The 15716-nt window shown below is 49.4% G+C and overlaps 2 protein-coding genes across 4 annotated transcripts in view; both read left to right on the forward strand.

The window, feature by feature from the left end:
* The window catches only part of CLTCL1 (clathrin heavy chain like 1), a 63859-nt gene extending 56498 nt beyond the window's left edge, over positions 1–7361 (forward strand). For 2 of the 3 annotated variants that reach the window (XM_070951318.1, XM_070951316.1), the window contains exons 31-33: positions 91–111; positions 2551–2626; positions 5798–7361. In XM_070951318.1, the coding sequence (XP_070807419.1) occupies positions 91–111; positions 2551–2626; positions 5798–5916 (216 nt within the window). In that variant the 3' untranslated portion in view covers positions 5917–7361. Of the gene's footprint in view, positions 1–90; positions 112–2550; positions 2627–3207; positions 3239–5797 lie in introns of all 3 variants that reach the window. The other variant, XM_070951319.1, reaches the window with a different exon arrangement.
* Positions 7362–12689: 5328 nt separating this feature from the next.
* SLC25A1 (solute carrier family 25 member 1) overlaps positions 12690–15716 on the forward strand; it is a 36410-nt gene continuing 33383 nt past the window's right edge. Inside the window, exon 1 of the mRNA XM_070950269.1 lies at positions 12690–12842. Coding sequence (XP_070806370.1) covers positions 12722–12842 — 121 coding nt within the window. The 5' untranslated portion in view covers positions 12690–12721. The remainder of the gene's footprint in view (positions 12843–15716) is intronic.

Here is a 15716-nt window from a genome sequence, read left to right on the forward strand (position 1 = left end):
TTCTTTTGCGTTTGTCTTAAACTTGATTTTGTGACCTTTTTTTTTTTTTTTTTGGATTTTAAATACTCCCCTCTTTAATTTCCTTTACAGGTTGATGGTCTGTTTAATAAGGTGACGGTCTCTCTAGTTTTATGCACTTGTGTTGTTGTTTTTAATCGGTGTCCTTAAAAAGTAGATCTTAAAAGATCCAGCCGTCTCGCTGTAGCTTGCACCGAAAAGCAGAATAATTTAGCTTCATCTAAACTAATATCATATAGTAAATATCACTTCATAAAGAACTTGGAAAAATCCAGCCGGACTTCATCTGCTTCATTGGGAAGAAAAACCCAAATATTGACTTGTCCCAGCTTCTGCCAACCTAGCCATTCGAAAGCAGGTAAAAAATGCAAGTAGAAAAATAGGGACCACCTTTGGTGGGAAGGGAACAGCGTTCCGTGCACCTTTGGCTTTGAGTCATGCCAGCGACATGACCACGGAGACGTCTTCGGACAGCGCTGGCTCTTCGGCTTTGAAACGGAGATGAGCACCGCCCCCTAAAGTCGGGAACGACTAGCACATACGTGCGAGGGGAACCTTTACTTTTAAGTACATCTAGTTTTCACTGAAGACTACCAAAAGTGTTTAGCAGTATAATATATGTTCAATATATATTTGATAGATTGGATCATTCTTGAAGGATTATTAATCCAGCGGTCAGCTTTCCTGATCCTGGAATTATAGATCTACCTAAAGTACTTCTGGCTATTAGAAACAAAAAACAAAACAAAAAAAAACAGCTATTTATTCTGTGGAAAGTATCAAAAATGAATACAGATAGTCCTTGACTTATGACCACCATTTTTGTTGCAACAAAAACGTTGTTGAGTGAGTTTTGACCCATTTTATGACCTTCCTTGCCACAGTTCTAAGTCAATCTCTGTTGTTACGTTAGTTAAGTCGTTAAGTGAATCTGGCTTTCCCCCATTGATTTTGTTCGTCAGACGGCCACGAAAGGTGATCGCATGACCCCGGGGACACTGCAACTGTCATAAATATGAATCAGTTATCAAGCATCCCGAATGTAAATCACGTGACCAAGGGTCTCACGTGTTATAAGTTTCCACTTTTTCCAGTGCTGTTGTAACTTCAAACGGTCACTAAATGAAACAACAGTCAAGAACTATCTGTATAGCCCTCCCTTCCCCCCAAATCTGTTCACTAAATAAATAATAAGATACACCGTACTCCAAAGTGTCCATTGTGGTCCTTTCCAGGTTGAAAGTCTGGTTGGATTTTTGCAAGTGGTTAAGTGTCTACTAAGCCTTTAGTCTTTGAGAAACCGCATGCACCATAAGTCCGGTTTTTAAAATAAGAACTAATTTAGTACACGGAACTTAGCGATAAACCTCCCCTCCTTTTACTGCAAGTTGCTTTAACTTCCATCACCCAAACCTCTACCTAACAGCTAGTTCCCGAAAGACATTCTTCCCTATTAACAAAGCCTGAACGCTTTTGGCCATACCGTGAGAATGCCCGCCCTAAATTGGTGGCCGAGAAGGGCCAGTGGAATTCAAAGAGAGGTTGCGCTTTTAGACCGTTTGTGAGAACGTAACGATTCTAGGCTAATGGCTCACTTCACTCTGCCTCTTCTCCTGCCTCCTCAATTCTTAGCTCTTCCCATTAGAAAGGGCTCAAGAGTTTACCTGTTAATAAATGAGTGGTTTGTGGTCAGCCACATGCATGACGTAGATTGGTAAGAGCAGGTTTTAATTTGCCCAGCTGCCATTTGGCGAGAACACCCACCCAGGGGTGGGATTGAAAAATTTTTAGCAACCGGTTCTCTGCCCAGTTGCTGGGTGGGCGTGGCCATGGGGGTGTCACCTATTCGGCCTCCTGCACCACGGCGGGGGGTGGGTGAGTGTTTTCGCCCTCCCCAGGCTCCGGAGGCTTTCCTTGAGCCTCCAGGAGGGCGAAAACGGCCTCCCCTGGGCTCCAGGGGCCCTCTGGAGGCTGGAAACTAATCCATTTCCGGACTTCCTGTACTTCCGATAGGCCGTTTTTTGCCCTCCCAAGCTCCAGAGGCTCTTCTCAAGTCTCCGGGAAGGTGAAAACAGCTTCCCCCAGGCTCCGGAGTCAAGAAATGGGTCCGTTTTCGGACTTCTGGAACTTTAGGGAGGCCCGTTTCTCGCCCTCCCAGAGCCTCCGCGCCCCCCAAATTTTCCCTCTGCGGTTCATCCCTTGGGACCCACCGAAAGCTTTGAAAGCGAATCCTATCCGCAGCCCTCTCTGGTTCATCCTGCCCACTTGACTTATCCCATCCTTGCTCGCACCTCGGTCAAGATCCTGAGCAAATTCCACCCCTTAGCAGTTGGCTTCCAAACAGGCAACGCGTCCACCAGGTTCTCCCATCCCACAGACCTCTAAAACAGAAGCAGTTGGCAACCTGAAATGAAATCTGCCTTAAGAGTTTGGAACTTAACCTGGGGAAAGGTAAGGTTAAGGGTGGCCACCAAACTCAGGCCTGCCTCAGGGTCTCTCCTGAACGTATCCTGTTTTCCTTTTACAATTTAGGTGGATAAACTTGATGCTTCGGAAAGTCTAAGGAAAGACGAGGAGCAAGTAGCAGAACCTACTCCTATAGTATTTGGTAAGTGGAATATATATATGTTTGTTTGTTTCCTGGGTCTTTCGTTAATTTAGATGACTTTTTAAAATCTTAAATTCTTCCGCTCCTTTCTCCTAATTCCTCTACGTGGTATTATGAATTAGTAATTCTAGAAGAAATTTAGCTAGCTTGGTTTATGTTTTCTCTCTAAGGTTTTAAGACACAGCCATTGATACACTTCTGACTTATAACATTTCTCAGGGTTTACAACCTTGAGAGGTTTTTTTGAGCCACTTCCTAGGCCCTCATCCTCTGTCCACCTAATCTTTTTCTGTCAAAGAACCAGCTTGTAAGGATAGTCAGATGGATGGATGGATGGATGGATGGATGGATGGATGGATGGATGGATGATAGCTGAGAGAGAGCGAGAGCTGATGGATAGCTGATACAGATTAAGAAGATTAAGGAGTAAGAAGTTGGGGAATGAAATCTGGGGGCGGGAGGGCAGGGGAGGTCGGTGGAGTTTTTTGCTTGAGGACATGAAACCGTGTTTCTCAACCCACCTAAAACCTCGCCGAGATCATTTGGCAGAAGGTAGATTTTACTGACAATTGCCTTCTTAGGTCTCCATTAAAGGAAGCTGCAGATGGCGAGGTCAGTCTGCCTGCGGGCATGGCGTTTACACAGGGGGAATTCCGTGCATGAGGCATGTGTACCGTTAACCCCCTTCCCCCCCATGTGTGTTTGACGTGTGGCAAAATTAATTCTCCGCTTAGGCTGGGGGACGAAGAACTAACAGATCTAACTGCAGTTTGTTCCAGCCTTCTTCCCGCAGATGTTCTATATCGTACCTTAATATTAAAAGATTCCCTTACCGTATTTTTCGGAGTATAAGACGCACCTTAGTTTTTGGGGAGAAAAATAAGAAAAAAGCTGATTGGCAGGTGGATCGGCCTCCGGAATACCCCCCAATCAGCTGTCTCCAGAGGTGAATTTTAGCAACAGGTTCCTTGGTTGTGAGCTCTGTGCCTTGCTTTTTTTTTTCTGTTTTTTTTTTTTCTGCCTCTGAAACTTCTGAAACTCTGTTTCAGAAAAAACTTTTTCCTGCCTCTAAAAAAGCCTCCGAAACAGAGCTTCAGAAAAAAAGCCTCTGAAGCTCTGTTTGGAGGCTTTTTTTCTGAAGCTTCGTTTTTGAGGCTTTTTTCAGCCTCTGAAACCTCCGTTTGAGAAGCCAGGCGGGGCTACATTCGGAGTATAAGACGCACCCAGATTTTCACCCTCTTTTTGGGGGGGGAAAAGGTACGTCTTATACTCCGAAAAATACAGTAATCTAGAGTTCCGTCACCTTAGATACCCAAAGTCAAACCCTTCTTGCTTACGGTGCCAACTGAAGAGAAGGAGGCACTGCAACGTCAGAGAAGTTTCCTCAGGCTACTCTATAGTTCAGTGAAGGCTAATCTTTTACGTCACTGCATGCCGACCTGCGTGCCGGGAATGGCACGCAAAACCATCCCGCCTGGACCGCGCAGTCTCACTGGACTTCGCGCACGCAGGAGCACCAAAAATCATAAGAGCAGCATTCCATCGTGCATGCGCCCAATGGCACTCAAACTTCCGGTTTCCGGCGCAGAGGCACGCCCGATGAACAGCTGACTGTTGTGCATGCACGCCACGTAAACCCAGAAGTTTGGGTGCCGTAGTGCGCATGCGCGACAGAACGCTGCTCTTCCGGGTTTCAGCGCTCCCACGCGCATGAAGGCCAGCTGACTCAGTGCGCATGTGTGCACAGGAACACGGAAGAGAAGCCAGCGAGGCCGCGTGTCCCACATGGGATTTTTCTGCATGCCGCTTCCAGCACACCTTCCATAGGTTCGCCAACACATCTATAGTTGTTCCTTCCATCTGCTCCATTACTGATGCCCTCCTGTCGGTTTGTCCCAATGATACTTTTCCAAAAGGCAACTGGGACTTTCTTGGCCCTTTTTGTTTCTCCTTGGGAAAAACCTTTTGGCTTCTCATCCAAACACTTCTTTGGAGACTAGATCAATCCTCTCTTTTCTGTGACAGCCCCTCAAATCTGAGAAGACGGCGACGAATGTCCTCCCACCCCAACCCCAGTCCTTCTCTTCGATAATCTAGTCTAGGGGTGTCAAACTCAGGGGCCGGGGGTGCTTAGATCTGGCCCACGGGCCCACCTTGGAAACAGCGAAGGACCAGCCCCGCGGTGGGGCTGTCAGCGAAAAGGGAACTTGGGGAGGCCACGGCCAGCCCCCCTGAGCTCCATTTTCGCTGGCAGAGGGCTGCAGGAGGCCATCACAGCCGAAACGGAGCTTGGGAAGGCCGTTGATCTGTCCCCGTCCACACACACACACAAACACAGCCAGCCGAGGGTTAAGGAAGCACTTGGCACGCACCCAGGTCTTTATCTCCAACTTGGCAGCGATATACACACGGTCTGCCAAGTGCTTTTATTGCCACAGAAACAGAAAGATAATATACTCAGCGTACAAGAGTCCAACAAAAACAATATTCCTCTCGGCAGCTTCAGCCGTGTTCTAGTGACTATCCAGGGTTTGTTTTTGTTCGTCACAGGGATCACTGGCCACCACCCTCTATTATATAGTCTCTGGGGTGTGGTCCAGTGACTCAGTTCTAATCCCTAGCACGCCTCCTTAACTGCTGCCATCGTTTATCACGCCTTCGTTGGCGTGCATCCAGGAATGACGTCTCTCCTTCACTCTCATCCGAGACACCTGTCTCCCGGCTAATCTCCTCTCCCTCGGCCGGCACCTGAGACAGTGCCAGAGGGAAGGGGCCTGGAGTGGGAGGCCTGGCTGACTCCTCTTCCTCATGTTCGGAGCTTTCTTCCTCCGATGGGATAGGCTCAGAGGGCGGGGCCACAACAGCCGTAGTGGTCGAAAACGGAGCCCAGGAGGGCCAACGTGACCGAAAATAGAGCCTCGATGAGTGACGTCGAGCTGGCCACTCCCATCCTGGTCACACCATGACTCTCCCGTGGCCCCCCAAGGTCAAGCACAACCCTGATGTGGCCCTCAATGAAATCAAGTTTGACACCCCTCATCTAGAACCTACCTAGCTCCCTCCGCCATTCAACCATACATTTTAGCCTCCAGGCCGCCAAATGCACAAAAGGTCTGTCCAGGTGAGACTTGGCTTTTCGTTTCCTAACCAACCTTCTCTGCCTCCTTACAGGCCAGCAACTGATGCTGACGGCCGGCCCCAACGCCGTTCCTCCCCAGGCCAACTTTCCTTACGCGTACCCAACACCACCAGGATTCGGCCAGCCGCCGGTTTACGGATTCAACATGTAACTTGCACTGCGACCGATCTTTTTTCACCGGTCACCTCTTCTTCTCTTTCCGTCCCATCTTCCTTCCTTCCTTCCTTTTTTTTTTTTTGTCCCAGAAGGCGCCAGACATCCTTCTCCATTGGCTCGACCGACTTCCTGCGCCCTCCGTGGCTCAGAGACCTGTAAAGGACGCTGTTATTTATTGCTAAAGTCCTGTTCCATTTCAAATTTCCACGAGGCGGCTGCCCTGCCCTCCTCCCCCCCTGCTCGTTTTATTTTTGGCACCGGCCACCCAAAAGGTCTCTCCATATCGTAGGTGGCATCTCTGCTCCATTAAGACAGCAATAACTTCTTCAGGCCAGAGTTGGGAGGGTGGAAGCTGGGGAGATGATGTCCCAAGAAATGACAAAAAGGACTGCTGTTGCTTTTTTTTATTTTTAAATTCATCTGCAGAATCCGGTTTTTTTGTTTGTTTGTTGCTAATCCAGTTGTTTCTGGACGGCCTCCAGTGGTTAATGCTTACGAAGGTACTCTTCACAAACGCTGCAGTCGGGCGAATAAGGTGGAATTAGCTTTGGTGATTTCCTGGTGGGAGCGACGTGTTTTTAAAATCATATGTAAACACTCCTCTTCTTCCTCCTTTCCTCCTGTATGTTTGTAAAGCCCGGTCCAAAAAAAAAAAAAACAAAGGAATTTAAGTATGTAGAATGGGAAAAGTTGTAGATTTGATAGAAAGCCACCGAGATTGAAAGAGAAAAAAAAGGGGTGGGGTGGGGGAGGAATTGCTTCTTGGAGTATTTTTGGAAACCCTTGATTGGAGAATAAATCGGATCCTATCTCGGCGCAGGTGATTCCCCCGATGTTTTTTTCCCGTAGTAATGCAGGGCGAGCACCACAAAGGAGGTTACTGGTATTTAAAAGGACAAAATTAAAAAAAAACACCAATGGCAGCGACCAAGGTTTGCAAGCCAACTTCGGCGTATCTCTATTCCCGGGGGAGCCGTAAATATTGGAAAAAACACCTAGATTCTAGGATCACACCGACGGTAAAGAATCGTAGCAAAAGCGTAAGATTTTGCTTATTCGTTATCTCCATCCTGAAAGCATCTCTTCTGGTTGTTATTTGAAGCCTGCCGGGCATCCTGAACTGACCCCCAGTATGTCAAATTTTTTTATTATTGTTATTGTTATTATTATTATTATTTTTCTCGGCTTTGCCAGAATTCTGTCCGATGAAGCCACCTGCGTTCTTGCATTCTCCTCCCCCCCCCTCCCGATAAGACAACGGCGACCGAATCCTGCTACACTTTTGGTGCCACTTCTTCAGAGAACGTATATCGTTAACGTTTTATGTACTTAAAAACAACAACAGCAGCAGCAACAACAAACAACCTAGATAACCATGTATAAGTTTATGGCTATGGATCTTGTGCTAATCATGACTATTATGGAAGTTTAATTATAAACATAAACCAAACCGGTGTCGCTGTGTGGTTCGCAATGGTGGGGACCGCAAGGGATCAAGAGGATCTGGCAGCCCGTGAAGATCGCGCTTGGCAATAGCACTTAAGACTTATATACCGCTTCATAGTGCTTTACGGCCCTCTCTAAGCGGTTTACAGAGTCAGCCTCTTGCCCCCAACAATCTGGGTCCTCGTTTTACCCACCTCGGAAGAATGGGAGGCTGATTAGATAGATAGATAGATAGATAGATAGATAGATAGATAGATAGATAGATTGCAATAGCACTTAAGACTTATATACCACTTTACAGTGCTTTCCAGCCCTCTCTAAGCAGTTTACAGAGTCAGCCTATTGCTGACTCTTTTACCCACCTCGGAAGAATGGGAGGCTGATTAGATAGATAGATAGATAGATAGATAAGATAGATAGAAAGATAGATAGAAAGATAGAAAGATAGATAGAAAGATAGATAGATAGATAGAAAGATAGATACATAGATAGAAAGATAGATAGACAGACAGATAGATAGACAGATAGATAGACAGACAGATAGATAGATAGATAGATTGCAATAGCACTTAAGACTTATATACCACTTTACAGTGCTTTACGGCCCTCTCTAAGCGGTTTACAGAGTCAGCCTCTTGCCCCCAACAATCTGGGTCCTCATTTTACCCACCTCGGAAGGATGGAAGGCTGATTAGATAGATAGATAGATAGATAGATAGATAGATAGATAGATAGATAGATAGATAGATAGATTGCAATAGCACTTAAGACTTATATACCACTTTACAGTGCTTTCCAGCCCTCTCTAAGCAGTTTACAGAGTCAGCCTATTGCCCCCAACAATCTGGATCTCCTCGTTTTACCCACCTTGGAAGGATGGAAGGCTGATTTGATAGATAGATAGATAGATAGATAGATAGCAATAGCACTTAAGACTTATATACCGCTTCACAGTGCTTTCCAGCCCTCTCTAAGCGGTTTACAGAGTCAGCCTGTTTCCCCCAACAATCTGGGTCTTCTCATTTTACCCACCTTGGAAGGATGGAAGGCTGAGTCAACCTTGAGCCGCTCATGATCGAACTCCTGGTGTGTGGGCAGAGTTAGCTTGCAGTACTGCATTCTAATCACTGCGCCACCATGAGAACAGAATAGAATAGCACATAGACTTATATATCGCTTTACAGCCCTCTCTAAGCGGCTTACGGAGTCCGCCTATTGCCCCCCCAACAACAATCTGGGTCCTCGTTTTACCCACCTCGGAAGGATGGAAGGCTGAGTCAGCCTTGAGCCTGGTGAGATTCGAACTGCCAAATTGCAGGCAATCAGCAGTCAGCAGAAGTTGCCTGCAGTACTGCATTCTAACCACTGGGTGGGAGGGAGGGAAGGAAGGAGAAAAGGAAGGGCAATAGCATTCACTGCTTCACAGTTCTTGGCCTAGCAGGCCTTCGTGAAGCCTCCTGAGCCCAGAAACTGCCCGTTTCGAAAACAGCCTCCCCCGGCCCTCTGGAGGCCGGAAATGGCCCATTTCTGGACTTCCTGTAGGCCCATTTTTCGCCCTCCCAGAGTCTCCACGCGAGCCCTGTACTGGCATCCAAAACGGGCCGCGTGGAGACTCCTGGGAGGGGAGGAGTGGCACGGGCATGCGTCTCCCACATGCGCGGCAGAGACCCCCAAATCAGCTGGCCTGCAGGAGGCGCATACACATGCGCGGTGGAGCTGATCCAGGGCGACGGCTCGCGTGCCATAGGTTCGCCATCATGGGTATAAGAGCTTGCTTTTTAAACATAGGAAAATTCTGAAAATCTGTCTTGGTGGCAGAGCTGAGACATTGCACCCAGTTTTGGGGGTCTGCGGGTTGCAGATATTAGCACGTCATTCGAATCCAAGACCTCCAAGCTCCCTTCCAACTCTTGTTTTTTAAAAAACGGCTCGGTATGCGAACAGAGCCGAAGCTGACGGAATCGTTTTCTTTCCGATTCTACTCAGGCTAATTTTTTTTCGCTCTAGTGTTAGCGCCAGTTTAATGATTTAAGACACGAAGCTAAAAACCAGGAGATCGTGAGTTCTAGTCCGGCCTTCGGCACAAAGCCAACTGGCCGACCTTGGGCCAGTCTTCTCAACCCAAGGAAAAAGCCATGAAAAACGGCTTCTGCAACTTTGCCAAGAAACGAGAAAGATAGCTAGATGTAATTGTATTTCTTTTCCCGCAACCTCTTGGTTTTTTGGGGTGTGTGTGTGTGTTTTTTTTTTTTTAAAGGACAGGTTGTCCTTAAATTGCGCCAATATGGCACAGAACCAAGCTTGAAATGCAGTCTTTGTTTCAAGCTTCCAGCTGCAAGCGAGCTGTTTGGTTGCAATTCACACATTGGTTCTGGAGCCGAGAAGACTTCCGTGCCAGCCCGCGAGCCGACATCGCGTACTCCATTCCGTTGGGGGCACAGCAAAAAAAACCCCGGAAGATGGTCCATGGAGTAGACCAAGCCGTCGACGCCCGTGAAAAATCGAACAATGCGAGGTTTAAAAGAAAGTTCACCTCTTTAGAAACTCTTCTCTCCCTTTCTTCAGATAATTCTTGATTTCCTGCCACAAACCCAAAATTTCTATTGCTAAGCAAGATAGCTAAATGAGTTTTTTGCCCCCATTTTAGGATCTTTCTTGCTAGTCAATCTGGCTTTGATTGACAGGTCACAAAAAGTGATGAGATGGCCCCCCGGGAGACTGCGACCATCATAATAAATACATGTTACTCATTTAACAACTGCAGCGATTCACTTCACAAACTTTGGCAAGAGAAGTCGTAAAAAGGAGCACTTGGCCAATTTCTCACTTAGCAATATCAATTCTGGGCTCAACTGCGGTCGTAAGTCGAGGAACACCTGTACCTGAGTCCACCACCTTTCCTAGCAGATCTAGTCTTCGGGTCACCCCTGGCGAACAGGGAACAGGTAAACCTCTCAGGTGACTGGGGAAGTCCCAGGTGACGTTCTCTTAGGGACCACTAGAGGGCCGCACGCCCTTAAAACCTCAGCCCCTGAAATCCCCTTGGTCACCACTAGGGGATGTACCTGTCTCGTGCACAGGTACACTCGCCTTGCAAAGAGGCGGAAGCAGAGAGCAACCCACCCCTCCTTCCTTGCACCTACACGGGACTTCCTTTGAACCTCTTGTAGGAAGACCTCGGGTTGAGACGACCCCATCCCCAAATAACTCCATTTGGAAGTCGGGGTTGCACAGGAAGTGCCTGGCAGAGACCTTCCCCGCGTAAGGAGGCACGAGAAAACCCACACAAAGCGGGGAGCAGGCTGGCCACCAACTTTCCCCTCCATGCAAAGCGTGGGGGGGTGGGGGCTCGTGTGAATGTAACCACTCCGACCCCATGCAGGCTTCCCAGGGGTTGGGGGGCAGCGCCCACTCCACGCAGCCAGGAACAGGCTGGCCTCCACGCCACCAGCTTTCCCCTCCTTGCAAAGCTGGGGGGGGGGGGTCGTGTGAATGCAACCCCTCCACTCCCGTGCACGCTTCCCAGGGGGTGGGAGCCAGCCAGGAAGTAACAGTAACAGAGTTGGAAGGGATCTTGGAGGTCATCTAGTCCAACCCCCTGCTCACCCAGGAGACCTATCCTGGGGATTCGAATCACCGATCTTTATGATCGACAAGCTCACAGCCTTTCCCCTCCTTGCAAAGCTGGGGGGGGGTCGTGTGAATGCAACCCCTCCACTCCCATGCACGCTTCCCAGGGGGTGGGAGCCAGCCAGGAAGTAACAGTAACAGAGTTGGAAGGGATCTTGGAGGTCATCTAGTCCAACCCCCTGCTCACCCAGGAGACCTATCCTGGGGATTCGAATCACCAACCTTTCTGATCGACAAGGTAACAGGCTTTCCCCTCCTTGCAAAGCTGGGGGGGGGGTCGTGTGAATGCAACCCCTCCACTCTTGTGCACGCTTCCCAGGGGGTGGGAGCCAGCCAGGAAGTAACAGTAACAGAGTTGGAAGGGATCTTGGAGGTCATCTAGTCCAACCCCCTGCTCACCCAGGAGACCTATCCTGGGGATTCGAATCACCGATCTTTATGATCGACAAGCTCACAGCCTTTCCCCTCCTTGCAAAGCTGGGGGGGGGGATCGTGTGAATGCAACCCCTCCACTCTTGTGCACGCTTCCCAGGGGGTGGGAGCCAGCCAGGAAGTAACAGTAACAGTTGGAAGGGATCTTGGAGGTCATCTAGTCCAACCCCCTGCTCACCCAGGAGACCTATCCTGGGGATTCGAATCACCGATCTTTATGATCGACAAGCTCACAGCCTTTCCCCTCCTTGCAAAGCTGGGGGGGGGTGTCGTGTGGACGCAACCCCTCCACTCCCATGCACGCTTCCCAGGGGGTGGGAGCCAGCCAGGAAGTAACAGTAACAGAGTTGGAAGGGATCTTGGAGGTCATCTAGTCCAACCCCCTGCTCACCCAGGAGACCTATCCTGGGGATTCGAATCACCGATCTTTATGATCGACAAGCTCACAGCCTTTCCCCTCCTTGCAAAGCTGGGGGGGGGGGGGGCGTGTGAATGCAACCCCTCCACTCCCGTGCATGCTTCCCAGGGGCTCGGGGGTGGCGCCCCTCCCCCCCCACGCAACCAGGAATGGGCTGGCCTCCCCGTTACCAGCTTTCCCCTTCTTCGTGCAAAGCGGAGGTCGTGTGAATGCAACCCCTCCACTCCCGTGCATGCTTCCCAGGGGCTAAGGGGCGGCGCCCACTCCTCTCCACGCAGTGAGGAACAAGCTGATCTCCACGCCACCAGCTTTCCCCTGCGTGCAAAGCTAGGAGTGGTCGTGTGGATGCAACCCCTCCACTCCCGTGCATGCTTCCCAGGGGCTAAGGAGCGGCGCCCATTCCTCTCCACGCAGCGAGGAACAAGCTGGTCTCCACGCCACGCCAGCTTTCCCTTGCGTGCAAAGCGGAGGTCGTGTGAATGCAACCCCTCCACTCCCGTGCACGCTGCCAATGGGGTTGGGGGAGAAATGGCGCCCACTCCGCTCCACGCAGCCAGGAACAGGCTGGCTTCCACGCCACGCCAGCTTTCCCTTGCGTGCAAAGCGGAGGTCGTGTGGACGCAAGCCCTCCACTCCCGTGCACGCTCCAGCCGGCTCCACCTTCCAAGGCCGGCTGAGCCGTGACGCCTGGTTGCCCCGCCTGCCCGTGGGCGTGGATGGGTGGGAGGGAGGGAAGGAAGGAAGGAAGGGGGCGGCGGCCGGCCGAGAGGGGCTGGCTGGCGATCACGCCTCCCGGAGGAGTCTATCCGAGCCGCGGGGCCGCTTGCTTGGCACCAGCCGCCTCTTCCTCCTTCCTCCTCCACCCGCGCCCGCGATGTCTTCCACCCCACCGGCCGCGGGCTTCGTCAGCCCCTTCGCCAGACCCCGCTGCCTGGCTGCCGCAGCCCCGGCCGGCAAAGTCAAGCTGACGCACCCGGGCAAGGCGATCCTGGCAGGTGAGGATTGGGCATTGCGCCTTTGGCCCGGCTGGCTTTGGAAACACCCCCCACCTCCCTCCCAAGGGATGCATGCACGCATTCATGCAAGCGTAGATGCATGCAAAGGTGCATGCATGCATGGGCGGGGCTGCTTGGCTGCTGCTCTCCCCCCCCCCACCCCCCTTCGTGCACCGGGGTGGAACTTTTCTGGTTGCAACAACGCCAGAAAAGCAAAACACGCGTGGAAACTCTCTTTCTTTCTTTCTTTCTTTCTTTCTTTCTTTCTTTCTTTCTTTCTTTCTTTCTTTCTTTCTTTCCCTTCCTCCCTCCCTCCCTCCCTCCTTTCTTTCTTTTTTCTCTTTCCCTCCCTCCTTCCCTTCCTTCCTTCTTTCTTTCTTTCTTTTCCTTCCTTCCTTCTTTCTTTCTTTCCCTTCCTTCCTCCTTCCCTCCCTTCCTTCCTTCCTTATTTCTTTCCTTCCTTTCTTTCTTTCTTTTCCTTCCTCCCTCCCTCCCTCCTTTCTTTCTTTCTTTCTATCTATCTTTCTCTTTCCCTTCTTTCTTTCTCTTCCTTCTTTCTTGCTTTCTTTCTTTCCCTTCCTTCCTCCCTTCCTTATTGCTTTCTTTCCTTCTTTCTTTCTTTCCCTTCCTTCCTTCCTCCCTCCCTCCCTCCTTTCTTTCTTTCTTTCTTTCTTTTTTCTATCTATCTATCTATCTATCTTTCTCTTTCCCTTCCTTCCTTATTTCTTTCTTTCTTTTCCTTCCTTCCTTCTTTCTTTCTTTCCCTTCCTTCCTCCCTTCCTTATTGCTTTCCTTCCTTCCTTCCTTATTTCTTTCTTTCCCTTCCTTCCTCCCTCCCTCCTTTCTTTCTTTCTTTCTTTCTTTCTTTTTTCTATCTATCTATCTATCTATCTGTCTTTCTCTTTCCCTTCCTTCCTTATTTCTTTCTTTCTTTCTTTTCCTTCCTTCCTTCTTTCTATCTATCTATCTCTTCCCCCCCCCTCTTTCTCCTTCGTTTTGCAACCAGTAGTAAGCTGCACAAAAAAAAAAAAAAGAGGCAGGCGATTCAAACAACTCCGCCCTTCCACCACCCCTTTTTTCTCTCTCTCTCTCTCTCTCTCTCTCGCCATCGGCTGCTTTGCGGCTGCCGCTTTGGGATTGGCGAGCTGGCATCAACCCTCCTTTTTGTGGTCGGAGATCATTGGCTTGTTAACGAAGAGGCCCAAGTTCCTAGTCCCTGGGGTTTGTCGTCACTAGGGGTGGCGGGGGGGGGGAAGGTTGTTTTGATGCTGCTTCTCCGGCGGCTCCTTTAAATTCACTGGCAAGTGATGGAGCGATTAATAATAGTGCCATATCAAAGATGGGGTGTTGGAAAGCAGAGGCTGGTCTTTGATCACAGTGGATTAAAGTCACAAAGACTTTTTTTTAAAAAAATGTGGGGACTCTAGAAAGAGTGCAGAGAAGAACAACAAAGAGGATGAGGGGGCTGGAGGCTAAAACATACAAAGAACGCTTGCAGGAACTGGGTATGTCTAGTTTAATGAAGAGAAGGACTAGGGGTGACATGATAGCAGTCTTCCAATATCTCAGGGGCTGCCCCAAAGAAGAGGGAGTCAAGCTCTTCTCCAAAGCACCTGAAGGCAGGACAAGAAGCAATGGGTGGAAACTCCTCAAGGAGAGAAGCAACTTAGAACTAAGGAGAAACTTCCTGACAGTTAGAACAATTAACCAGTGGAACAACTTGCCACCAGAAGTTGTAAATGCTCCAAAACTGGAGGCTTTCAAGAAGAGATTGGACAACCATTGGAATGGGATGACATAAGATTCCCCCCCCCCCCACTTTCATCCCCTAGCTTTCGAACTGCTAGGTTGGCAGAAGCTGGGACAAGTCACGGGAGCTTGCTCCGTTACGCGGCACTAGGGATTCGAACCGCTGAACGGCCAACCTTTCGATCGTTAAGCTCAGCATCTTAGCCACTGAGCCACCGCATTTGTGCATTTGTCAGTAAATTAATTTGGGGTGTGTGTGATGGCCGGAGGTTTGGATTTGCTCCTGTGAGCCCAAAAGCCCAGGGTTCAAATCCTTGACCTTACAGAAAGTAGGATAAAATCAGTGTTATCCCAGAGCTGCTTCCGTGCAGGTAATCCTCGACTTTCAACCGTTCATTTAGTGACCATTGAAAGTTACAACGACGCTAAAAAAAAAAAAAAAGTGGCTGGCATGCAATCCTCACACTTATGACTGTTGCAGTGTCTTAAGGTCACGTGATTGCCGTTTGCGGCTTCCCGGCAAGTTCCGACGATCAAAATCCATGGGAGAAACCAGAGTGGCTTAACGACTTTGCGATCCGCTTAATGACGGCACTGATTTCGCTTAATGATGGTGGCAACAAGCTTCTAAAAATTGGGCGTGTCTCTTTTAGGGACGGCCTTGCTGGACAAAGGAGGAAATTCTGGTCCCAATTCGATGGTCATAAGTTGAGGACTGCAACTTGAACTGCGATGCAAACAAACCCATGCACACACACACACACACACACACACACACACACACACACACAAGGAATGGCTTGTTTAGTTTTACGTAGCTATCGGTTGGATTTTTTCACCAGCTCAGTCTGGAAGAGCAAGGCAACACGTTGGGTTTGGTGGTCCCACGAATCAAGTTTGGCTCGGTTTATGGCCGTGTTAGCAAGGAAGGAATCCATTTCGAATCCCCGTGTTCTTACTTTTTGGTTTTTCGGAAAGAATTCAGGATTCTGTGGCACTGGACCTTTTTGTTGTTAGTTGTGAAGTTGTGTCTGACCCATTGCGACCCCATGGATAATATTCCTCCAAGACTTCCTGGCTTCTATCATCCTCCGGAGTCCATTGAAGCTCACACCGACTGCTTCG

The sequence above is a fragment of the Pituophis catenifer genome, unplaced genomic scaffold (genome assembly GCF_029215685.1).
Source record: "Pituophis catenifer annectens isolate HBS135680 unplaced genomic scaffold, rPitCat1.0.hap2 SCAF_10, whole genome shotgun sequence".
Lineage (NCBI taxonomy): Eukaryota > Metazoa > Chordata > Lepidosauria > Squamata > Colubridae > Pituophis > Pituophis catenifer.